Source organism: Salmo salar, chromosome 02, assembly GCF_965601325.2.
Source record: "Salmo salar chromosome 02, fSalSal1, whole genome shotgun sequence".
NCBI lineage: Eukaryota > Metazoa > Chordata > Actinopteri > Salmoniformes > Salmonidae > Salmo > Salmo salar.
Genome location: NC_138292.1, coordinates 84172836 through 84196699, shown reverse-complemented (window position 1 = coordinate 84196699; position 23864 = coordinate 84172836). Strand labels below are relative to the sequence as shown.

Here is a 23864-nt window from a genome sequence, read left to right as displayed (position 1 = left end):
TATATATGAGGGCCTCTCTTAGGTTTGTATTGTGCTTGCTTTGGCAGCACATATACTAAAATTGGATCGATACAGAGAAGATTAGCATGGCCCCTGCGAAAGGATGACACGCAAATCCGTGAAGCGCTCCTTATTTTCCTCACACTTATTTTCGAGACACAGAGCAATTGGAACCAAACAGAGAAGATTGGCCGGTAGTGATGGGGGAAATCAATTGCCAATTCTTCTCAGTCTAAGGAGGTGGGGAAATGCTAGGTGAGAGATAGAAATTCGTGAAGCGGTCCTTATTGGGGAGTGAGACAAGCTTGCAGTCTTAGGCCAACTTTATTCAAAATTTTGAAATTAATTGGGGAGTTAGGCAAGGTTGCAGACTGAGTTCACCTTTTTTCAAAATGTACAAATTAATTGGGGAGCGAGACAAGGTTGCACTCTGAGTCCAACTTTACTCAATATATACAAATGAATTGGAGAGGGAGACAGGGTTTCAATCTTAGTCCAGCTCTATTAAACATAACAAACTTGAATGTCACAACATTTTAAACAGACATCAAAGTTAGTCTCTCTCTCTCTCTCTCTCTCTCTCTCTCTCTCTCTCTCTCTCTCTCTCTCTCTCTCTCTCTCTCTCTCTCTCTCTCTCTCTCTCTCTCTCTCTCTCTCTCTCTCTCTCTCTCTACTAATTGGGGAGTTAGTTATAAGTATCTTTTGCCAGGCCATGTTGCAGAAAATGGGGGAAGGGTGGGAAGTGGTCGGGGCAGAGGAACAAAGACTTGGGGAGGAGCAACTTAAAGCAGCAGGTGAGGGGTTAGAGACCAAGAGCCCTGAATCATAAAAGGCTTAGGGTAGTTTTTGAGAGTCTGAAGGTCAGTTTGAACCCTGTTTGACCCCAACCATGACCAGAACCATCAGAGGGGTTGTGTTCTATATATGAGGGCCTCTCTTAGGTTTGTATTGTGCTTGCTTTGGCAGCACATATACTAAAATTGGATCGATACAGAGAAGATTAGCATGGCCCCTGCGAAAGGATGACACGCAAATCCGTGAAGCGCTCCTTATTTTCCTCACACTTATTTTCGAGACACAGAGCAATTGGAACCAAACAGAGAAGATTGGCCGGTAGTGATGGGGGAAATCAATTGCCAATTCTTCTCAGTCTAAGGAGGTGGGGAAATGCTGGGTGAGAGATAGAAATTTGTGAAGCGGTCCTTATTGGGGAGTGAGACAAGCTTGCAGTCTTAGGCCAACTTTATTCAAAATTTTGAAATTAATTGGGGAGTTAGGCAAGGTTGCAGACTGAGTTCAACTTTTTTCAAAATGTACAAATTAATTGGGGAGCGAGACCAGGTTGCACTCTGAGTCCAACTTTACTCAATATATACAAATGAATTGGAGAGGGAGACAGGGTTTCAATCTTAGTCCAGCTCTATTAAACATAACAAACTTGAATGTCACAACATTTTAAACAGACATCAAAGTTAGTCTCTCTCTCTCTCTCTCTCTCTCTCTCTCTCTCTCTCTCTCTCTCTCTCTCTCTCTCTCTCTCTCTCTCTCTCTCTCTCTCTCTCTCTCTCTCTCTCTCTCTCTCTCTCTCTCTCTCTCTCTCTCTCTCTCTCTCTCTACTAATTGGGGAGTTAGTTATAAGTATCTTTTGCCAGGCCATGTTGCAGAAAATGGGGGAAGGGTGGGAAGTGGTCGGGGCAGAGGAACAAAGACTTGGGGAGGAGCAACTTAAAGCAGCAGGTGAGGGGTTAGAGACCAAGAGCCCTGAATCATAAAAGGCTTAGGGTAGTTTTTGAGAGTCTGAAGGTCAGTTTGAACCCTGTTTGACCCCAACCATGACCAGAACCATCAGAGGGGTTGTGTTCTATATATGAGGGCCTCTCTTAGGTTTGTATTGTGCTTGCTTTGGCAGCACATATACTAAAATTGGATCGATACAGAGAAGATTAGCACGGCCCCTGCGAAAGGATGACACGCAAATCCGTGAAGCGCTCCTTATTTTCCTCACACTTATTTTCGAGACACAGAGCAATTGGAACCAAACAGAGAAGATTGGCCGGTAGTGATGGGGGGCCGATCTTCCTCGAAACCTCCGCCTCGGTGAGGCCGACCATCCCGTGCTTCCCCTCCAGCTCAGACCTCTTGGCCTCCAGCAGTCTGCGGACATCGCCTGCATCCCACTCAAAGATGCAGACTGACAGCTGCCGCATGAAGGGACCGTAGAGCTGGTGGCTCTCAGTGGTGACACCTGACGCGAACCGCCGCATCAGGTGCCAGATGTCCAGCCGAACCACCAGCCGGTCCCACTCATTGAACATGGCAGCTGTCTTTGATCCGCCGAAGCTGGAGCAGCAGTCTCGGTCCACGTACATGAGCTGGGGGGCGCCACCCCGGCGAGCCGGTACCGCTCCATGAGACCAGCCGCCATGGGGAGCAGGCCCTCGCCCTCACCAGCAGTGAGGACACTGACGAGGACCTGCCCATGCTCGTTACCAACGTTGGTAACCCAGGCGGCCGTGTCTGCAGCGGTACCCGCAAGCTTTTTAGTCACCTGGAGACAGACACACAAAGACAGAAAGGTCAAGACGTTATTTTAATTAATTAATATATATATATATATATATATATATATATATACACACACACACACAAAATCAGACATGACTTATCTTTACATTTCTAAGTGAAAACTCACCTTCTTTGTAGAGTCCATCTTTAAGATGGACCCAAAGATGGAGGTGACCCTGGCCTTCACCTCGTCCAGCCGCGACAGCACGTCATGGCTGTAGACTGTCAGCAGCCAGACGGGTGAGGGCACCGGGGGCATCTCCGGTGGATAAGTGAACTGCCGCCCAGTGCTCAAGGCCAGAAACTGCTCGCACTCCCCGAGGTACCGTATACAACTCCGCATCCACGACTCGCTGTGACTTTCACACAGCTTGCTGTAGGTCTGTGACGCACTGTTCCCCAAAGTGCGCGACCTCAGCATCCTCACAACCCGCAGGTCACAGGACAGCCTGAGAGAGAGAGAGAGAGAGAGAGAGAGAGAGAGAGAGAGAGAGAGAGAGAGAGAGAGAGAGAGAGAGAGAGAGAGAGAGAGAGAGAGAGAGAGAGAGAGAGAGAGAGAGATATAAAGCATATGAATGACATGCATTCATTTTACTTTATTACTAACTAACAAAATCTTGTGAACTTACTTGTATGTCAATATTGCTGGAAACTGGCAGCGATGCCGAGCGTCCAGCTGACTGACAAGGTCCCGTGACCACCCCGCGACCTTCTTCTTACACCGACCGCATTCCAGGTACTCAGTGGCCATGAGATACCAGCGGTCGATGTCCAAGACCCTCCGGATGGTCTTGTAGAGCCCAGCCTTGCAGAGTGTGCCTCTGCACCCAGACTGGGGACATGCCAGCTTGTATGCCCATATACGTACGGGCATCCAAAGGAACAGCTGACATGCGAAGAAGGGGTCAGGGGATGCGGGTGGCTGATTGTAGATCGGCCGCGGTTGGGGAGGCGTCCACCACGTGACCAGGTCGGTGGCGAGTGTCGACCTCCCAAAACTGTTCCTGGTGAACAGCGTGTGGCCGATCCACCGCTGCTGCTCCTTGGTGAGAGATGAACGCCAACTCTCTGGGAGCAGCAGCTGAGTGAGAGGAGAGAGTGATGGGGCGGGGAGAAGGGATGGTAATCAAATTGGTGTCCAATTTGGCATAGTGTTTAATATCTTAACAATGTGGAGTAATTACAGTTGATGAATTTACCTCAGCACTTTTTGAGGAGGGCCTTGGAGGCAGGAAGGACTGCCGGGGCAAATCCTCCTCTTCGCTCTGGGCATGGACCGGGGCATGGACCGGGACCTGTGAAGTTAGAGGCAGAGGCCGAGGGAGCGATCGGGGGACCTGTGGGGCTACGGCTTTTGCAGTGACACAGAAATAAATTGGTTAAATGAATGAATGAATGAATGAATAAATAAAATAAATGCAAGCATGAATTGACAGACATATTACAAATGTAGATAACAGTGATTCAGTTAAAATATTAAATGAGTGTTGGTCAAGTTTGAGTGTAAAACTGAAATGAAATTAGTGATTAAAATGGAAAAGAGAAAGAGAAGTCATGATTAAGTGACATACAGAATGACAGCTACATGCAGGATGACAGCTACAATGACAAGGTAAGATATTAAATAGTGCATACATGCAGCGACTCTCCTCTAAACCCAGATGACTCTTACCAATACATTTCCTTGGGCTGATGATAGGAAAAAATATTTAAAACACTAATATGTCGGCAAACTTCAACTGAATACTTATCAAAACGTATCAGAATATCCTATGTCAATTAATAGTGGCGTAAAAACATACATGTGTCTATGTCAGCAGCTGCTTTGACCAGCTCTGCGTCCGATAGATCGGTCGATGGCAGTGCTGGTCGAGGGAAAGACACCCCTATATCACGTAGAGAGAGAAAGGATTGTGAGCTACACAGCTTATCCAAAAAGTTCATATTTATCTTACATGTGTAACTTCACACTCACCTTGAACTGCAGGCTGAGAAGCAATAAGTTTCTTCATCTTCGCCTGCAGTTCACCAGGGGCGAGAGCGCGCCTTGAAAGGAACGCAGAGATCGCAGGACCAAGATGCCTTTGAAAACAAAACATAGCAAATATGTCATCATTTCCAACTGTGTGCAACAAGTAGAGTTATATTTTCCTTTAAGATGATATGTAACACTTACGTAGCCGCACTCTTGGGCCGGGTGGTGCTGGTGGGGCTGGTGCTGGCTGCGGCGGGCCTGGCCACAGCAGCTACCCCCTCCTGGTCTCTGCGTTGGATGTAGCTAATCAAGGCGGCCATCGCACTCCCAGGATAACGGGGTGTCTGCGTCCTCATGCTCCTGACATATCTGTGTGTGAGACAAAGCAGAGGGAACGTTTCAGATGTAAAATGTTGCATAAAAAATAAAGAGATGAACATAGAAAACACAAAAAGACACGCGCCCCTTACTTTATCCTGTCCGCACCCGTAGCCTCATACAGGTCCTGCAGCGTGTCCCACTTGTACTTCCCGATGCCAACAAGGGCCTTGCCCTCCTGGCCTGAAATCAGCACGGGAAGCAATTAACTGTCAGAGCAACAGAGTTACATCTTACATAAAATGAGGAGAATTAAACAAACTCACCTGGCTGGGAGGACAGGACTTTAGCTTCCTCGTGCGCCCGGTTGAACCTGACCATCTCATCGAAGGCCGGATAGGCGCACGAGTAGCGAGTCAAGGCGTCCTTGTTGGCCATCAGGGGATGCTGGGAAACACTGCGCTCTCGCGCCCTCTCCTTCTGATGCACTGTTACCACGTGCACCATGTAGCCCACGTCGTTCTCCATCATCCACTTGAAGGTCTGACCCCGGTACTTGCCGAACTGAACCGTGCACCGGCTCAGGACGACCATCTCTGCACCGGGGTCACCTCCCTCGGAGACGACGCGGGCTCGAGCCTCTGCCTCCACTTCCTCCCACTTCTTAGCCCTCACAGGATGGCCCTGAGCACCCGAAGCAGGGGGCCGTCAGCGGCCACCTTCACTGCCTGAGGTGTGGCCTTGAGGACCAACTCCTGTGAGGGCGTGAACCGGAACTTTGGAGTTTCCATCTTAGGAGGCAAGAAAAAACAAAACAATTATCATGACTGATGAGTGCAGTGACAAGTGACAGCATAACTGTATTAGATACATATAAAGGAACTTACGTTTGCTTGATAGGTCTGCTTGGAGGAGGACAGGGCATAGGATGATATCAGTGGTATGGTTTGGGGGGTGCCGGCTTAGGGTTAGGTTGATTATTCACTCATATGCATTTAAATTCAGTTGAGTTAAATTCATAAAAAGACACATATCATACAATTCATTTAACTACATACACTTCAAACGCATGCCATAAAAAAAAGTAGGAACATAGACTATCAAATAGTATAGAATTCCAACTTTGAGTTGATATGCAGTTAAATTCAGTTTAGTTAAATTCATAGAAAGACACATATCATACAATGCATTCAACTGCATACACTTCAAACACATGCCATGAAAAAACGAAGGGAAATAGACAATTAAATAGTATAGAATTCCAACTTTGAGTTGATATAAATGTTAGCTACGATTTTACATGTTTGTGAGCTTTGTAAACCTTGTTTACAGTAGCTAGCGATCTACAGACGTTGTTAAATTACACAGTTCGGGTAGCCCCTGTAGTCAAACAATTCGGTTGGCTAAACTTGTTGTCATATTTCACCACACTTACTCGACGATTATTTTTATTTCTTTGCCAACTAAGCACACAATCCCCTCATATATTCACCAGGTATCATCAATGTCTGTGCGCAGCATTCAGCACACTATACTATAGATACAGTAGCTAGCGATCTACAGACGTTGTTAAATTACACAGTTCGGATAGCCCTTGTAGTAAAAAAAAATCGGTTGGCTAGACGTGTTATAGTCATATTTCACCACATTTATAGTCGTTGATGTTAACTTGGCTGCAAATTAAGTAAAATTACTTCAGATACTCGGTATGATCAATCAATGGCTGCCAGATGAAGATTTTTGTGATGTGTTGACGTTACTAGAACTTTGTAGGACGATGATTGGATAAAAACATTTGGAACAAGCTAGGCTTCCATTGGTGGATTTTGCTCTCTTTCTCATATTTAAAACAAGCTGAAGCTCTGACTGGAGGAGACATTTGGAAAAGTTAAGAACATTTGGAACAGAGAAGAATGCCCTTCAAATAGCGAAAGGATGACACGCAAATCCGTGAAGCGCTCCTTATTTTCCTCACACTTATTTTCGAGACACAGAGCAATTGGAACCAAACAGAGAAGATTGGCCGGTAGTGATGGGGGAAATCAATTGCCAATTCTTCTCAGTCTAAGGAGGTGGGGAAATGCTGGGTGAGAGACAGAAATTCGTGACGCGGTCCTTTTTTGAATTGGGGAGTGAGACAAGGTTGCAGTCTTAGGCCAACTTTATTCAACATTTTGAAATTAATTGGGGAGTTAGGCAAGGTTGCAGTCTGAGTTCAACTTTTTTCAAAATGTACAAATTAATTGGGGAGCGAGACAAGGTTGCACTCTGAGTCCAACTTCGCTCAATATATACAACTGAATTGGAGAGGGAGTCCAGGGTTTCAATCTTAGTCCAGCTGTATTAAACATAACAAACTTGAATGTCACAACATTTTAAACAGACATCAAAGTTAGTCTCTCTCTCTCTCTCTCTCTCTCTCTCTCTCTCTCTCTCTCTCTCTCTCTCTCTCTCTCTCTCTCTCTCTCTCTCTCTCTCTCTCTCTCTCTCTCTCTCTCTCTCTCTCTCTCTACCATTGGGGAGTTAGTTATAAGTATCTTTTGCCAGGCCATGTTGCAGAAAATGGGGGAAGGGTGGGAAGTGGTCGGGGCAGAGGAACAAAGACTTGGGGAGGGAGCAACTTAAAGCAGCAGGTGAGGGGTTAGAGACCAAGAGCCCTGAATCATAAAAGGCTTAGGGTAGTTTTTGAGAGTCTGAAGGTCAGTTTGAACCCTGTTTGACCCCAACCATGACCAGAACCATCAGAGGGGTTGTGTTCTATATATGAGGGCCTCTCTTAGGTTTGTATTGTGCTTGCTTTGGCAGCACATATACTAAAATTGGATCGATACAGAGAAGATTAGCATGGCCCCTGCGAAAGGATGACACGCAAATCCGTGAAGCGCTCCTTATTTTCCTCACACTTATTTTCGAGACACAGAGCAATTGGAACCAAACAGAGAAGATTGGCCGGTAGTGATGGGGGAAATCAATTGCCAATTCTTCTCAGTCTAAGGAGGTGGGGAAATGCTGGGTGAGAGATAGAAATTTGTGAAGCGGTCCTTATTGGGGAGTGAGACAAGCTTGCAGTCTTAGGCCAACTTTATTCAAAATTTTGAAATTAATTGGGGAGTTAGGCAAGGTTGCAGACTGAGTTCAACTTTTTTCAAAATGTACAAATTAATTGGGGAGCGAGACCAGGTTGCACTCTGAGTCCAACTTTACTCAATATATACAAATGAATTGGAGAGGGAGACAGGGTTTCAATCTTAGTCCAGCTCTATTAAACATAACAAACTTGAATGTCACAACATTTTAAACAGACATCAAAGTTAGTCTCTCTCTCTCTCTCTCTCTCTCTCTCTCTCTCTCTCTCTCTCTCTCTCTCTCTCTCTCTCTCTCTCTCTCTCTCTCTCTCTACTAATTGGGGAGTTAGTTATAAGTATCTTTTGCCAGGCCATGTTGCAGAAAATGGGGGAAGGGTGGGAAGTGGTCGGGGCAGAGGAACAAAGACTTGGGGAGGAGCAACTTAAAGCAGCAGGTGAGGGGTTAGAGACCAAGAGCCCTGAATCATAAAAGGCTTAGGGTAGTTTTTGAGAGTCTGAAGGTCAGTTTGAACCCTGTTTGACCCCAACCATGACCAGAACCATCAGAGGGGTTGTGTTCTATATATGAGGGCCTCTCTTAGGTTTGTATTGTGCTTGCTTTGGCAGCACATATACTAAAATTGGATCGATACAGAGAAGATTAGCACGGCCCCTGCGAAAGGATGACACGCAAATCCGTGAAGCGCTCCTTATTTTCCTCACACTTATTTTCGAGACACAGAGCAATTGGAACCAAACAGAGAAGATTGGCCGGTAGTGATGGGGGGCCGATCTTCCTCGAAACCTCCGCCTCGGTGAGGCCGACCATCCCGTGCTTCCCCTCCAGCTCAGACCTCTTGGCCTCCAGCAGTCTGCGGACATCGCCTGCATCCCACTCAAAGATGCAGACTGACAGCTGCCGCATGAAGGGACCGTAGAGCTGGTGGCTCTCAGTGGTGACACCTGACGCGAACCGCCGCATCAGGTGCCAGATGTCCAGCCGAACCACCAGCCGGTCCCACTCATTGAACATGGCAGCTGTCTTTGATCCGCCGAAGCTGGAGCAGCAGTCTCGGTCCACGTACATGAGCTGGGGGGGCGCCACCCCGGCGAGCCGGTACCGCTCCATGAGACCAGCCGCCATGGGGAGCAGGCCCTCGCCCTCACCAGCAGTGAGGACACTGACGAGGACCTGCCCATGCTCGTTACCAACGTTGGTAACCCAGGCGGCCGTGTCTGCAGCGGTACCCGCAAGCTTTTTAGTCACCTGGAGACAGACACACAAAGACAGAAAGGTCAAGACGTTATTTTAATTAATTAATATATATATATATATATATATATATATATATACACACACACACACAAAATCAGACATGACTTATCTTTACATTTCTAAGTGAAAACTCACCTTCTTTGTAGAGTCCATCTTTAAGATGGACCCAAAGATGGAGGTGACCCTGGCCTTCACCTCGTCCAGCCGCGACAGCACGTCATGGCTGTAGACTGTCAGCAGCCAGACGGGTGAGGGCACCGGGGGCATCTCCGGTGGATAAGTGAACTGCCGCCCAGTGCTCAAGGCCAGAAACTGCTCGCACTCCCCGAGGTACCGTATACAACTCCGCATCCACGACTCGCTGTGACTTTCACACAGCTTGCTGTAGGTCTGTGACGCACTGTTCCCCAAAGTGCGCGACCTCAGCATCCTCACAACCCGCAGGTCACAGGACAGCCTAGAGAGAGAGAGAGAGAGAGAGAGAGAGAGAGAGAGAGAGAGAGAGAGAGAGAGAGAGAGAGAGAGAGAGAGAGAGAGAGAGAGAGAGAGAGAGAGAGAGAGAGAGAGAGAGAGATATAAAGCATATGAATGACATGCATTCATTTTACTTTATTACTAACTAACAAAATCTTGTGAACTTACTTGTATGTCAATATTGCTGGAAACTGGCAGCGATGCCGAGCGTCCAGCTGACTGACAAGGTCCCGTGACCACCCCGCGACCTTCTTCTTACACCGACCGCATTCCAGGTACTCAGTGGCCATGAGATACCAGCGGTCGATGTCCAAGACCCTCCGGATGGTCTTGTAGAGCCCAGCCTTGCAGAGTGTGCCTCTGCACCCAGACTGGGGACATGCCAGCTTGTATGCCCATATACGTACGGGCATCCAAAGGAACAGCTGACATGCGAAGAAGGGGTCAGGGGATGCGGGTGGCTGATTGTAGATCGGCCGCGGTTGGGGAGGCGTCCACCACGTGACCAGGTCGGTGGCGAGTGTCGACCTCCCAAAACTGTTCCTGGTGAACAGCGTGTGGCCGATCCACCGCTGCTGCTCCTTGGTGAGAGATGAACGCCAACTCTCTGGGAGCAGCAGCTGAGTGAGAGGAGAGAGTGATGGGGCGGGGAGAAGGGATGGTAATCAAATTGGTGTCCAATTTGGCATAGTGTTTAATATCTTAACAATGTGGAGTAATTACAGTTGATGAATTTACCTCAGCACTTTTTGAGGAGGGCCTTGGAGGCAGGAAGGACTGCCGGGGCAAATCCTCCTCTTCGCTCTGGGCATGGACCGGGGCATGGACCGGGACCTGTGAAGTTAGAGGCAGAGGCCGAGGGAGCGATCGGGGGACCTGTGGGGCTACGGCTTTTGCAGTGACACAGAAATAAATTGGTTAAATGAATGAATGAATGAATGAATAAATAAAATAAATGCAAGCATGAATTGACAGACATATTACAAATGTAGATAACAGTGATTCAGTTAAAATATTAAATGAGTGTTGGTCAAGTTTGAGTGTAAAACTGAAATGAAATTAGTGATTAAAATGGAAAAGAGAAAGAGAAGTCATGATTAAGTGACATACAGAATGACAGCTACATGCAGGATGACAGCTACAATGACAAGGTAAGATATTAAATAGTGCATACATGCAGCGACTCTCCTCTAAACCCAGATGACTCTTACCAATACATTTCCTTGGGCTGATGATAGGAAAAAATATTTAAAACACTAATATGTCGGCAAACTTCAACTGAATACTTATCAAAACGTATCAGAATATCCTATGTCAATTAATAGTGGCGTAAAAACATACATGTGTCTATGTCAGCAGCTGCTTTGACCAGCTCTGCGTCCGATAGATCGGTCGATGGCAGTGCTGGTCGAGGGAAAGACACCCCTATATCACGTAGAGAGAGAAAGGATTGTGAGCTACACAGCTTATCCAAAAAGTTCATATTTATCTTACATGTGTAACTTCACACTCACCTTGAACTGCAGGCTGAGAAGCAATAAGTTTCTTCATCTTCGCCTGCAGTTCACCAGGGGCGAGAGCGCGCCTTGAAAGGAACGCAGAGATCGCAGGACCAAGATGCCTTTGAAAACAAAACATAGCAAATATGTCATCATTTCCAACTGTGTGCAACAAGTAGAGTTATATTTTCCTTTAAGATGATATGTAACACTTACGTAGCCGCACTCTTGGGCCGGGTGGTGCTGGTGGGGCTGGTGCTGGCTGCGGCGGGCCTGGCCACAGCAGCTACCCCCTCCTGGTCTCTGCGTTGGATGTAGCTAATCAAGGCGGCCATCGCACTCCCAGGATAACGGGGTGTCTGCGTCCTCATGCTCCTGACATATCTGTGTGTGAGACAAAGCAGAGGGAACGTTTCAGATGTAAAATGTTGCATAAAAAATAAAGAGATGAACATAGAAAACACAAAAAGACACGCGCCCCTTACTTTATCCTGTCCGCACCCGTAGCCTCATACAGGTCCTGCAGCGTGTCCCACTTGTACTTCCCGATGCCAACAAGGGCCTTGCCCTCCTGGCCTGAAATCAGCACGGGAAGCAATTAACTGTCAGAGCAACAGAGTTACATCTTACATAAAATGAGGAGAATTAAACAAACTCACCTGGCTGGGAGGACAGGACTTTAGCTTCCTCGTGCGCCCGGTTGAACCTGACCATCTCATCGAAGGCCGGATAGGCGCACGAGTAGCGAGTCAAGGCGTCCTTGTTGGCCATCAGGGGATGCTGGGAAACACTGCGCTCTCGCGCCCTCTCCTTCTGATGCACTGTTACCACGTGCACCATGTAGCCCACGTCGTTCTCCATCATCCACTTGAAGGTCTGACCCCGGTACTTGCCGAACTGAACCGTGCACCGGCTCAGGACGACCATCTCTGCACCGGGGTCACCTCCCTCGGAGACGACGCGGGCTCGAGCCTCTGCCTCCACTTCCTCCCACTTCTTAGCCCCCACAGGATGGCCCTGAGCACCCGAAGCAGGGGGGCCGTCAGCGGCCACCTTCACTGCCTGAGGTGTGGCCTTGAGGACCAACTCCTGTGAGGGCGTGAACCGGAACTTTGGAGTTTCCATCTTAGGAGGCAAGAAAAAACAAAACAATTATCATGACTGATGAGTGCAGTGACAAGTGACAGCATAACTGTATTAGATACATATAAAGGAACTTACGTTTGCTTGATAGGTCTGCTTGGAGGAGGACAGGGCATAGGATGATATCAGTGGTATGGTTTGGGGGGTGCCGGCTTAGGGTTAGGTTGATTATTCACTCATATGCATTTAAATTCAGTTGAGTTAAATTCATAAAAAGACACATATCATACAATTCATTTAACTACATACACTTCAAACGCATGCCATAAAAAAAAGTAGGAACATAGACTATCAAATAGTATAGAATTCCAACTTTGAGTTGATATGCAGTTAAATTCAGTTTAGTTAAATTCATAGAAAGACACATATCATACAATGCATTCAACTGCATACACTTCAAACACATGCCATGAAAAAACGAAGGGAAATAGACAATTAAATAGTATAGAATTCCAACTTTGAGTTGATATAAATGTTAGCTACGATTTTACATGTTTGTGAGCTTTGTAAACCTTGTTTACAGTAGCTAGCGATCTACAGACGTTGTTAAATTACACAGTTCGGGTAGCCCCTGTAGTCAAACAATTCGGTTGGCTAAACTTGTTGTCATATTTCACCACACTTACTCGACGATTATTTTTATTTCTTTGCCAACTAAGCACACAATCCCCTCATATATTCACCAGGTATCATCAATGTCTGTGCGCAGCATTCAGCACACTATACTATAGATACAGTAGCTAGCGATCTACAGACGTTGTTAAATTACACAGTTCGGATAGCCCTTGTAGTAAAAAAAAATCGGTTGGCTAGACGTGTTATAGTCATATTTCACCACATTTATAGTCGTTGATGTTAACTTGGCTGCAAATTAAGTAAAATTACTTCAGATACTCGGTATGATCAATCAATGGCTGCCAGATGAAGATTTTTGTGATGTGTTGACGTTACTAGAACTTTGTAGGACGATGATTGGATAAAAACATTTGGAACAAGCTAGGCTTCCATTGGTGGATTTTGCTCTCTTTCTCATATTTAAAACAAGCTGAAGCTCTGACTGGAGGAGACATTTGGAAAAGTTAAGAACATTTGGAACAGAGAAGAATGCCCTTCAAATAGCGAAAGGATGACACGCAAATCCGTGAAGCGCTCCTTATTTTCCTCACACTTATTTTCGAGACACAGAGCAATTGGAACCAAACAGAGAAGATTGGCCGGTAGTGATGGGGGAATCAATTGCCAATTCTTCTCAGTCTAAGGAGGTGGGGAAATGCTGGGTGAGAGATAGAAATTCGTGACGCGGTCCTTATTGGGGAGTGAGACAAGCTTGCAGTCTTAGGCCAACTTTATTCAACATTTTGAAATTAATTGGGGAGTTAGGCAAGGTTGCAGACTGAGTTCAACTTTTTTCAAAATGTACAAATTAATTGGGGAGCGAGACAAGGTTGCACTCTGAGTCCAACTTTACTCAATATATACAAATTAATTGGAGAGGGAGACAGGGTTTCAATCTTAGTCCAGCTCTATTAAACATAACAAACTTGAATGTCACAACATTTTAAACAGACATCAAAGTTAGTCTCTCTCTCTCTCTCTCTCTCTCTCTCTCTCTCTCTCTCTCTCTCTCTCTCTCTCTCTCTCTCTCTCTCTCTCTCTCTCTCTCTCTCTCTCTCTCTCTCTCTCTCCTCTCTCTCTCTCTCTCCTCTCTCTCTCTCTCCCTACTAATTGGGGAGTTAGTTATAAGTATCTTTTGCCAGGACATGTTGCAGAAAATGGGGGAAGGGTGGGAAGTGGTCGAGGCAGAGGAACAAAGACTTGGGGAGGAGCAACTTAAAATGGGATATAATAGTTGTATGTTTGAGAAATTTGAATTATGAGATTTTGGTTGTTTTGAATTTGCCGCCCTGCTATTTCACTGGCTGTCGAATAGTGTATAGCGTCCCACATACCCCAGAGAGGTTAAAGCATTCCCCAACCAGAAACCGTGGTTTGATGGCAACATTCGTGCAAAACTGAAAGCGCGAACCACTGCTTTTAATCAGGGCAAGGTGACCAGAAACATGACCGAATACTAACAGTGTAGCTATTCCCTCAGCAAGGCAATCAAACAAGCTAAGCCTCAATATAGACACAAAGTAGAGTCGCAATTCAACGGCTCAGACATGAGAGGTATGTGGCAGGGTCTATAGTCAATCATGGACTACAAAAGAAAAACCAGCCCCGTCGCGGACCACGATGTCTTGCTCCCAGACAAACTAAACAACTTCTTTGCTCGCTTTGAGGACATAACAGTGCCACTGACGCGGCCCACTACCAAAACCTGGGGGCTTTCCTTCACTGCAGCCAACGTGAGTAAAACATTTAAACGTGTTAACGCTCGCAAGGCTGCAGGCCCAGACGGCATCCCCAGCCGCGTCCTCAGAGCATGCGCAGGCCAGCTGGCTGGTGTGTTTACGGACAAATTCAATCAATCCTTATCCCAGTCTGCTGTTCCCACATGCTTCAAGAGGGCTACCATTGTTCCTGTTCCCAAGAAAGCTAACTGAGCTAAATGACTACCGCCCCGTAGCACTCACTTCCGTCATCATGAAGTGCTTTGAGAGACTAGTCAAGGACCATATCACCTCCACCCTACCTGACACCCTAGACCCACTCTAATTTGCTTACCGCCCCAATAGGTCCACAGACGACGCAATCGCAATCACACTGCACACTGCCCTAACCCATCTGGACAAAGAAGAATACCTATGTATGAATGCTGTTCATCGACTACTGCTCAGCATTTAACACCATAGTACCCTCCAAATTCGTCATTAAGCTCGAGACCCTGGGTCTCGACCCCGCCCTGTGCAACTGGGTCCTGGACTTCCTGACGTGCCGCCCCCAGGTGGTGAGGGTAGGTAACAACATCTCCACCCCGCTGATCCTCAACACTGGGGCCCCACAAGGGTGTGTTCTCAGCCCTCTCCTGTACTCCCTGTTCACCCATGACTGCGTGGCCATACACGCCTCCAACTCAATCATCAAGTTTGCAGACCACACTACAGTGGTAGGCTTGATTACCAACAATGACGAGACGGCCTACAGGGAGGAGGTGAGGGCCCTCGGAGTGTGGTGTCAGGAAAATAACCTCACACTCAATGTCAACAAAACAAAGGAGATGATCGTGGACTTCAGGAAACAGCAGAGGGAGCAGCCCCCTATCCACATTGACGGGACAGTAGTGGAGAGGGTGGAAAGTTTTAAGTTCCTCGGCATACACATCATGGACAAACTGAAATGGTCCACCCACACAGACAGCGTGGTGAAGAAGGCACAGCAGCGCCTCTTCAACCTCAGGAGGCTGAAGAAATTTGGCTTGTCACCAAAAACACTCACAAACTTTTACAGATGCACAATCGAGAGCATCCTGTCGGGCTGTATCACCGCCTGGTACGGCAACTGCTCCACCCACAACCGTAAGGCTCTCCAGAGGGTAGTGAGGTCTGCACAACGCATCACCGGGGGCAAACTACCCGCCCTCCAGGACACCTACGCCACCCAATGTCACAGGAAGGCCAAAAAGATCATCAAGGACAACAACCACCCGAGCCACTGCCTGTTCACCCCGCTATCATCCAGAAGGCGAGGTCAGTACAGGTGCATCAAAGCGGGGACCGAGAGACTGAAAAACAGCTTCTATCTCAAGGCCATCAGACTGTTAAACAGCCATCACTAACATTGAGTGGCTGCTGCCAACATACTGACTCAACTCTAGCCACTTTAATAATGTAAAAATGGATGTAATAAATGTATCACTAGCCACTTTATATCATGTTTACATACCCTACATTACTCATCTCATATGTATATACGGTACTCTATACCATCTACTGCATCTTGATGTAATAAATGTATCACTGGCCACTTTAACCTGTTTAGGATAGGGGGCAGTATTGACACGGCTGGATAAAAAACGTACCCGATTTAATCTGGTTACCACTCCTACCCAGTAACTAGAATATGCATATACTTATTACACATGGATAGAAAACACCCTAAAGTTTCTAAAACTGTTTGAATGGTGTCTGTGAGTATAACAGAACTCATTTGGCAGGCAAAAACCTGACAAGGTTTCAGGCAGGAAGTGGCCTGTCTGACAAGGTGTCGTTCTTCTTGTCTCTGTTTATTGAAGAGTGAGGATCTTAGCTGTCCCGTGACACTTCCTACAGCTGCCATAGGGTCTCAGAAGGCGGCAAAAAGCTGAATCGTGGCTTTGCAGGCTCTGGCTGAAAAAAAGTAGCGCGTTTGGGTAGTGGCTGGTTACAGTACTGTGAGACTCAGGCGCGTGCCCGCGTCGACCGAAAGCTTTGTTTACTTTCCTCAGTTTAGCTAAATGGACATTCCCGGTCGGAATATTATCGCTTTTCTACGAGAAAAATGGCATAAAAATGGATTTTAAACAGCGGTTGACATGCTTCGAAGTACGGTAATGGAATATTTAGATTTTTTTTGTCACGAATTGCGCCATGCGCGCGACCCTGATTTACCATTTCAGATAGTGTCTGGGACGCACGAACAAAACGCCGCTATTCGGATATAACGATGGATTATTTTGGACCAAACCAACATTTGTTATTGAAGTAGCAGTCCTGGGAGTGCATTCTGACGAAGACAACAAAAGGTAATCAAACTTTTATAATAGTAAAGCTGATATTGGTGAGTGCTAAACTTGCCGGGTGTCTAAATAGCTAGCCCGTGATGCCTGGGCTATGTACTTAGAATATTGCAAAATGTGCTTTCACCAAAAAGCTATTTTAAAATCGGACATATCGAGTGCATAGAGGAGTTCTGTATCTATAATTCTTAAAATAATTGTTATGCTTTTTGTGAACGTTTATCGTGAGTAATTTAGTAAAATGTTAGCGAATTCCCCGGAAGTTTGCGGGGGGTATGCTAGTTCTGAACGTCACATGCTAATGTAAAAAGCTGGTTTTTGATATAAATATGAACTTGATTGAACAAAACATGCATGTATTGTATAACATAATGTCCTAGGGTTGTCATCTGATGAAGATCATCAAAGGTGAGTGCTGCATTTAGCTGTCTTCTGGGTTTTTGTGACATTATATGCTAGCTTGAAAAATGGGTGTCTGATTATTTCTGGCTTGGTACTCTGCTGACATAATCTAATGTTTTGCTTTCGTTGTAAAGCCTTTTTGAAATCGGACAGTGTGGTTAGATTAACGAGAGTCTTGTCTTTAAATAGCTGTAAAATAGTCATATGTTTGAGAAATTGAAGTAATAGGATTTTTAAGGTTTTGAAAATCGCGCCACAGGCTTCAAGTGGCTGTTACGTAGGTGGGACGAATTCGTCCCGCCTAGCCCATAGAGGTTAAACAATGCCACTTTATATAATGTTTACATACCCTACATTACCCATCTCATGTGTATGTACTGTACTCTGTACCATCTACTGCATCTTGCCTATGCCGTTCGGCCATCACTCATTCATATATTTTTATGTACATATTCTTATTCATTCCTTTACATTTGTGTGTATAAGGTAGTTGTTGAGAAATTGTTAGGTTAGATTACTTGTTAGATATTACTGCATGGTCGGAACTAGAAGCACAGCATTTCGCTACACTCGCATTAACATCTGCTAACCATGTGTATGTGACAAATAAAATTTGATTTGACACCAGGGGTGTCCTGAATGCAGACCAGGTGTCGTCTCTGGGTCTGCCAGATGGCCTGCATTCGGTCATGGTACAGAAGCCGGATGCTCATGGTGTCTGTGACATCCATGAAGGTCTCCAAGGTCTCCAGGAGCTCCCCAATGAGACGCCCATTGCTGTCAAATGACTCTCGCAGTGTTGATTGATGACAGCTAAATGATTCTTGCAGTATTGAATGAGGACAGATAAATGATTCTTGCAGTATTGAATGTGGACAGACAAATGACTCTCTCAGTATTGAATGAGGACAGATAAATGACTCTCGCAGTATTGAATGAGGACAGCTAAATTACTCTTGCAATAAGGTAAAGTCTGCAATATGACTGGCAGTATGCTCGTGTGTGATGTAATGTCAGGCCTCGGTATGAATGTATCAATGGAGGCTCCTCAGAGGAGAAAGGGGAGGACGATCCTCAGTGAAATTCATTTAAAAAAAAAATATTCTGAAACATTAAAAGAAGAAAAGGATGATGCTACAGTGAAAGGAGAGGAAGAAGCTTTCATAATGATAGAGGAGGAAGAGATGCCTATCACATTGAAAGAAGAGAAGGATTTTATAGTGAAACAACCTTTTGTAGTGAAAGAGGAAGAGATCTCAATAAAAGAGGAAGATTACTTTTTCAGAGTGAAAGAGGAGGAAGGAATGGAGGAGCAGACTGAAGATCCGATTAACACCGGTGGGTGTTTATTTAAAAACAGGTGCACAAACTATCCATTTGTTGAACTAGGCTAATGTTAGGTCTTGATAACTCTAGGCGGCATTCTGTCTTCTCCCTACAGTTATAAACAGTCATGTGAAACACAATCCCGACGCTGTATTTTAACGTTAAAAACGCCAATAATCGCTTGCAATAAGGCTTTCGAATCATAGATCCCTCATCTTAAATCAGCAAGAAACATTCCTTCAAGTAGAAAATATACACTTTCTGTAGTAGTTACAGATCCATACAGCTATAGTGCCTTCATTCTACTAAACTACACTGTAGCAGTTACAGATGCATACAGCTATGGCGCCTATATCCTACTAAACTACACTGTAGCAGTTACAGATCCATACAGCTATGGAGCCTCCATCCTACTAAACTACACTGTAGCAGTTACAGATCCATACAGCTATGGAGCCTCCATCCTACTAAACTACACTGTAGCAGTTACAGATCCATACAGCTATGGAGCCTCCATCCTACTAAACTACACTATAGCAGTAACAGATCCATACAGCTATGGAGCCTCCATCCTACTAAACTACACTATAGCAGTTACAGATCCATACAGATATGGAGCCTCCATCCTACTAAACTACACTGTAGCAGTTACAGATCCATACAGCTATGGAGCCTCCATGCTACTAAACTACACTATAGCAGTTACAGATCCATACAGATATGGAGCCTCCATCCTACTAAACTACACTGTAGCAGTTACAGATCCATACAGCTGTGGAGCCTCCATCCTACTAAACTACACTGTAGCAGTTACAGATCCATACAGCTATGGAGCCTCCATCCTACTAAACTACACTGTAGCAGTTACAGATCCATACAGCTATGGAGCCTCCATCCTACTAAACTACACTGTAGCAGTTACAGATCCATACAGCTATGGAGCCGCCATCCTACTAAACTACACCTCAGCTACTCTTCCTGAGATTCGCTTATATACACAGCACCAGTCAAAACTTTGGACACCTACAGTGGGGGGGAAAAAGTATTTGATCCCTTGCTGATTTTGTACGTTTGCCCATTTACAAAGAAATGACCAGTCGATCATTTTAATGGTATGTTATTTGAACAGTGAGAGACAGAATAACAACAGAAAAATCCAGAAAAACGCATGTCAAAAATGTTATAAAATCATTTGCATTTTAATGAGGGAAATAAGTATTTGACCGCTCGGCAAAACATGACTTAGTACTTGGTGGCAAAACCCTTGTTGGCAATCACAGAGGTCAGACGTTTCTTGTAGTTGGCCACCAGGTTTGCACACATCTCAGGAGAGATTTTGTCCCACTCCTCTTTGCAGATCTTCTCCAAGTCATTAAGGTGTCGAGGCTGACGTTTGGCAACTCGAACCTTCAGCTCCCTCCACAGATTTTCTATGGGATTAAGGTCTGGAGACTAGGCCACTCCAGGACCTTAATGTGCTTCTTCTTGAGCCACTCCTTTGTTGCCTTGGCCGTTTGTTTTAGGTCATTGACATGCTGGAATACCCATCCACGACACATTTTCAATGCCTTGGCTGAGGGAAGGATGTTCTCACCCAAGATTTGACGGTACATGGCCCCATCCATCGTCCCTTTGATGCAGTGAAGTTGTCCTGTCCCCTTAGCAGAAAAACACCCCCAAAGCATAATGTTTCCACCTCCATGTTTGACGGTGGAGATGGTGTTCTTGGGGTCATAGGCAGCATTCCTCCTCCTCCAAACATGGCGAGTTGAGTTGATGCCAAAGTGCTCCCTTTTGGTCTCATCTGAACACAACACTTTCACCAGTTGTCCTCTGAATCATACAGATGTTCATTGGCAAACTTCAGACGGGCATGTATATGTATTCTTGAGCAGGGGGACCTTGCGAGCGTAGTGTGTTACCAATTGTTTTCTTGGTGACTATGGTCCCAGCTGCCTTGAGATCATTGACAAGATCCTCCCGTGTAGTTCTGGGCTGATTCCTCACCGTTCTCATGATCATTGCAACCCCACGAGGTGAGATCTTGCATGGAGCCCCAGGCCGAGGGATATTAACGGTTCTTTTGTGTTTCTTCCATTTGCGAATAATCGCACCAACTGTTGTCACCTTCTCACCAAGCTGCTTGGCGATGGTCTTGTAGCGCATTCCAGCCGTGTGTAGGTCTACAATCTTGTCCCTGACATCCTTGGAGAGCTCTTTGGTCTTGGCCATGGTGGAGAGTTTGGAATCGGATTGATTGATTGCTTCTGTGGACAGGTGTCTTTTTTACAGGTAACAAGCTGCGGTTAGGAGCACTCCCTTTAAGAGTGTGCTCCTAATCTCAGCTCGTTACCTGTATAAAAGACACCTGGGAGCCAGAAATCTTTCTGATTGAGAGGGGGTCAAATACTTATTTCCCTCATTAAAATGCAAATCAATTCATAACATTTTTGACATGCGTTATTCTGGATATTTTTGTTGTTATTCTGTCTCTCACTGTTCAAATAAACCTACCATTAAAATTATAGACTGAGCCTTTCTTTATCAGTGGGCAAACGTACAAAATCAGCAGGGGATCAAATACTTTTCCCCCCCACTGTACTCATTCAAGGGATTCTATTTATTTTTACTATTTTCTACATTGAAAAATAAACTCAGCAAAAAAAGAAACGTCCTCTCACTGTCAACTGCATTTATTTTCAGCAAACTTAACATGTGTAAATATTTGTATGAAGATAACAAGATTCAACAACTGAGACATAAACTGAACAAATTCCACAGACATGTGACAAACAGAAATTGAATAATGTGTCCCTGAACAAAGGGGGGGTCAAAATCAAAAGTAAAAGTCAGTATCTGGTGTGGCCACCAGCTGCATTAAGTACTGCAGTGCATCTCCTCCTCATGGACTGCACCAGATTTACCAGTTCTTGCTGTGAGATGTTACCCCACTCTTCCACCAAGAAACCTGCAAGTTCCCAGACATTTCTGGGGGGAATGGCCCTAGCCCTCACCCTTCGATCCAACAGGTCCCAGACGTGCTCAATGGGATTGAGATCTGGGCTCTTCACTGGCCATGGCAGAACACTGATATTCCTGTCTTGCAGGAAATCACGCACAGAACATGCAGTATATGGCTGGTGGCATTGTCATGCTGGAGGGTCATGGCAGGATGAGCCTGCAGGAAGGGTACCACATGAGAGAGGAGGATGTCTTCCCTGTAACGCACAGCATTGAGATTGCCTGCAATGACAACAAGCTCAGTCCGATGATGCTGTGACACATACTTGGGTAACTCTGTGAAACATTTATTTGGACTGCAATCTGAAGTGCAGCTAAATGTAATGAATCTATCCTTGCAGCAGAGGTAAGTATGGGTCTTCCTTTCCTGTCGAGGTCCTCATGAGAGCCAGTTTCATCATAGCGCCTGATGGTTTTTGCGACTGCACTTGAAGAAACTTTCAAAGTTCTTGAAATTTTCCGGATTGGCTGCCCTTCATGTCTTAAAGTAATGATGGACTGTCGTTTCACTTTGCTTATTTGAGATGTTCTTGTCATAATATGAACTTGGTCTTTTACCAAATAGGGCTATCTTCTGTATACCAGCCCTACCTTGTCACAACACAACTGATTGGCTCAAATGCATTAAGAAGGAAAGAAATTCCACAAATGAACTTAACAAGGCACACCTGTTAATTAAAATGCATTCCAGGAGACTACCTCATGAAGCTGGTTGAGAGAATGCCAAGAGTGTGCAAAACTGTCATCAAGGCAAAGGGTGGCTACATTGAAGAATCTCAAATATAAAAAACAAATGTCAACCTGTTTGTGAGTATGATTTAATATATACAATTAGATTTCATGACAAAAACACAAATTCTCAGTCAAAACCATAAGCCAGAACATGTTTTTCCAAAATGAGTAGTGACATGAAGAGTATGTATTCTCTCATGCACTTTCAGGACTCTTAATTGGGTAAAACTCTGGGAGCAGAGGTGAGGCTACCCTTCTTTGCGTATCACCTCATGTGTTTTCAGGTACCCTAGCCGGGTAAAACCATTTCCACACTGAGATCATTGGAAAGGCTTCTCCCCTGTGTGTGTCCTCTCGTGACTTTTCAGGCTCCTTAATTGGGTAAAACTCTTTCCACACTGAGAGCATTGGAACGGCTTCTCTCCTGTGTGTATTCTCTCATGTGTCCTCAGGTTCCCTATCCGGGTAAAACTCTTTCCACACTGCGAGCATTGGAATGGCTTTTCTCCTGTGTGTATTCTCTTATGCTCTTTCAGTTGCCCTGACCAACTGAAACTCTTTTCACAATGGGAACAGTGGTAAGGCTTTTCCCCTGTGTGTATTCTCTCATGTGATTTCAGGTCCCCTGATCGGGAAAATGTATTTCCACACTGAGAGCATTGGAATGGTTTTTCCCCTGTGTGTTTTCTCCAATGAACTTTCAGTTGTGCTGGCTCGATAAATCTCTTTCCACACTGGAAGCATTGGTAAGGCTTATCTCCTGTGTGTATTTTCTCATGCGATTTTAGGTTCCCTAACCGGGTAAAACTCATTCCACACTGAGAGCAGTTGTAAGACTTCTTCTCTGCATGTGTTCTCTTATGGTTTTTAAGATTCCCTAAATGGTTAAAACTCTTTCCACACTGGGAACAGTGGTGTCGTCTCGCTGGTTCAGACGTCTCCGGTTCCTCTGAGTCGGGTCTGTCTTCTGCCAAAGACAAACAGAGTGGTTAAACAGGGAGACCTGAATGAAATCTCCACGTATATTTTAGTCATTTAGCAGACCCTCTTATCCAGAGAGACTTACAGTCAAGTGCTCTTTGCATGTGATGCATGTGCTCTATTGTTTACATGACCCATGTATTTTACACTGTGTGGCTTTAAGGGAATAGTATGGTCACTATCCAGAGCAACTTGCAGTTAGTGCATCCATCTTAAGGTAGCTAGGTGAGACAACCACAACAGTGATAGTTAACATGTCTCAGATGGGCTACATATTCACTCAATGGATGGTTTCTCTCATCGAGCAGGTTCTAGAAGTATCTGGACGTTTGGATTGATAAAGAGCTAAAGTCTAGAAAACATACTGATGAAGCTCGTTAAAAAGCTCCAATGTAAAGTAGACTTCTTCATTTTAGAAATACATCTTGGC

At 45.4% G+C, this 23864-nt stretch overlaps 2 protein-coding genes and 5 non-coding genes across 7 annotated transcripts; 5 read left to right on the top strand and 2 right to left on the bottom strand.

The window, feature by feature from the left end:
• The first annotated feature begins 31 nt into the window (after positions 1-31).
• Positions 32-138, top strand: LOC123740065 (U6 spliceosomal RNA). The gene has a single exon (XR_006768125.1). It is a non-coding gene; the product is annotated as a U6 spliceosomal RNA (small nuclear RNA).
• Positions 139-950: 812 nt separating this feature from the next.
• Positions 951-1057, top strand: LOC145864360 (U6 spliceosomal RNA). Its single transcript, XR_014382927.1, has one exon. It is a non-coding gene; the product is annotated as a U6 spliceosomal RNA (small nuclear RNA).
• An 836-nt stretch (positions 1058-1893) lies between these two features.
• LOC145864350 (U6 spliceosomal RNA) lies at positions 1894-2000 on the top strand. Its single transcript, XR_014382921.1, has one exon. It is a non-coding gene; the product is annotated as a U6 spliceosomal RNA (small nuclear RNA).
• Positions 2001-2075: 75 nt separating this feature from the next.
• Positions 2076-5474, bottom strand: LOC145862642 (uncharacterized). The gene is made up of 9 exons (XM_082967661.1): positions 5185-5474; positions 5011-5101; positions 4742-4909; positions 4541-4647; positions 4368-4451; positions 3765-3916; positions 3195-3646; positions 2693-3014; positions 2076-2548 (listed from the first exon to the last, which is right to left on the bottom strand). The coding sequence occupies exons 1-9, from the start codon at positions 5450-5452 to the stop codon at positions 2264-2266; spliced, it is 1929 nt and encodes a 642-aa protein (XP_082823787.1). The 5' UTR covers positions 5453-5474; the 3' UTR covers positions 2076-2263.
• Positions 5475-5529: 55 nt separating this feature from the next.
• On the bottom strand, positions 5530-13429 carry LOC106590961 (uncharacterized). Its single transcript, XM_082969525.1, has 10 exons — positions 11832-13429; positions 11658-11748; positions 11389-11556; positions 11188-11294; positions 11015-11098; positions 10412-10563; positions 9842-10293; positions 9335-9656; positions 8678-9190; positions 5530-5649 (listed from the first exon to the last, which is right to left on the bottom strand). The coding sequence occupies exons 1-10, from the start codon at positions 12295-12297 to the stop codon at positions 5530-5532; spliced, it is 2475 nt and encodes an 824-aa protein (XP_082825651.1). The 5' UTR covers positions 12298-13429.
• Positions 7648-7754, top strand: LOC123740240 (U6 spliceosomal RNA). Its single transcript, XR_014382923.1, has one exon. It is a non-coding gene; the product is annotated as a U6 spliceosomal RNA (small nuclear RNA).
• Positions 8535-8641, top strand: LOC123740022 (U6 spliceosomal RNA). Its single transcript, XR_006768109.2, has one exon. It is a non-coding gene; the product is annotated as a U6 spliceosomal RNA (small nuclear RNA).
• Positions 13430-23864: the final 10435 nt, after the last annotated feature.

What these genes read in the sequence shown, in the direction of transcription:
- LOC145862642 (XM_082967661.1), bottom strand. Translation starts at nt 5,452, where the DNA reads ATGGTCGTCCTGAGCCGGTGCACGGTTCAGTTCGGCAAGTACCGGGGT. An exon ending in AGTCCTGTCCTCCCAGCCAG is followed by an intron (nt 5,102 to 5,184) that starts GTGAGTTTGTTT and finishes TGCTGATTTCAG; the next exon opens with GCCAGGAGGGCAAGGCCCTT. An exon ending in CGGCCCAAGAGTGCGGCTAC is followed by an intron (nt 4,648 to 4,741) that starts GTAAGTGTTACA and finishes TTGTTTTCAAAG; the next exon opens with GCATCTTGGTCCTGCGATCT.
- LOC106590961 (XM_082969525.1), bottom strand. Translation starts at nt 12,297, where the DNA reads ATGGAAACTCCAAAGTTCCGGTTCACGCCCTCACAGGAGTTGGTCCTC. An exon ending in ACGGGTGCGGACAGGATAAA is followed by an intron (nt 11,557 to 11,657) that starts GTAAGGGGCGCG and finishes TCTCACACACAG; the next exon opens with ATATGTCAGGAGCATGAGGA. An exon ending in AGCTGCTGACATAGACACAT is followed by an intron (nt 10,564 to 11,014) that starts GTATGTTTTTAC and finishes TCACTGCAAAAG; the next exon opens with CCGTAGCCCCACAGGTCCCC.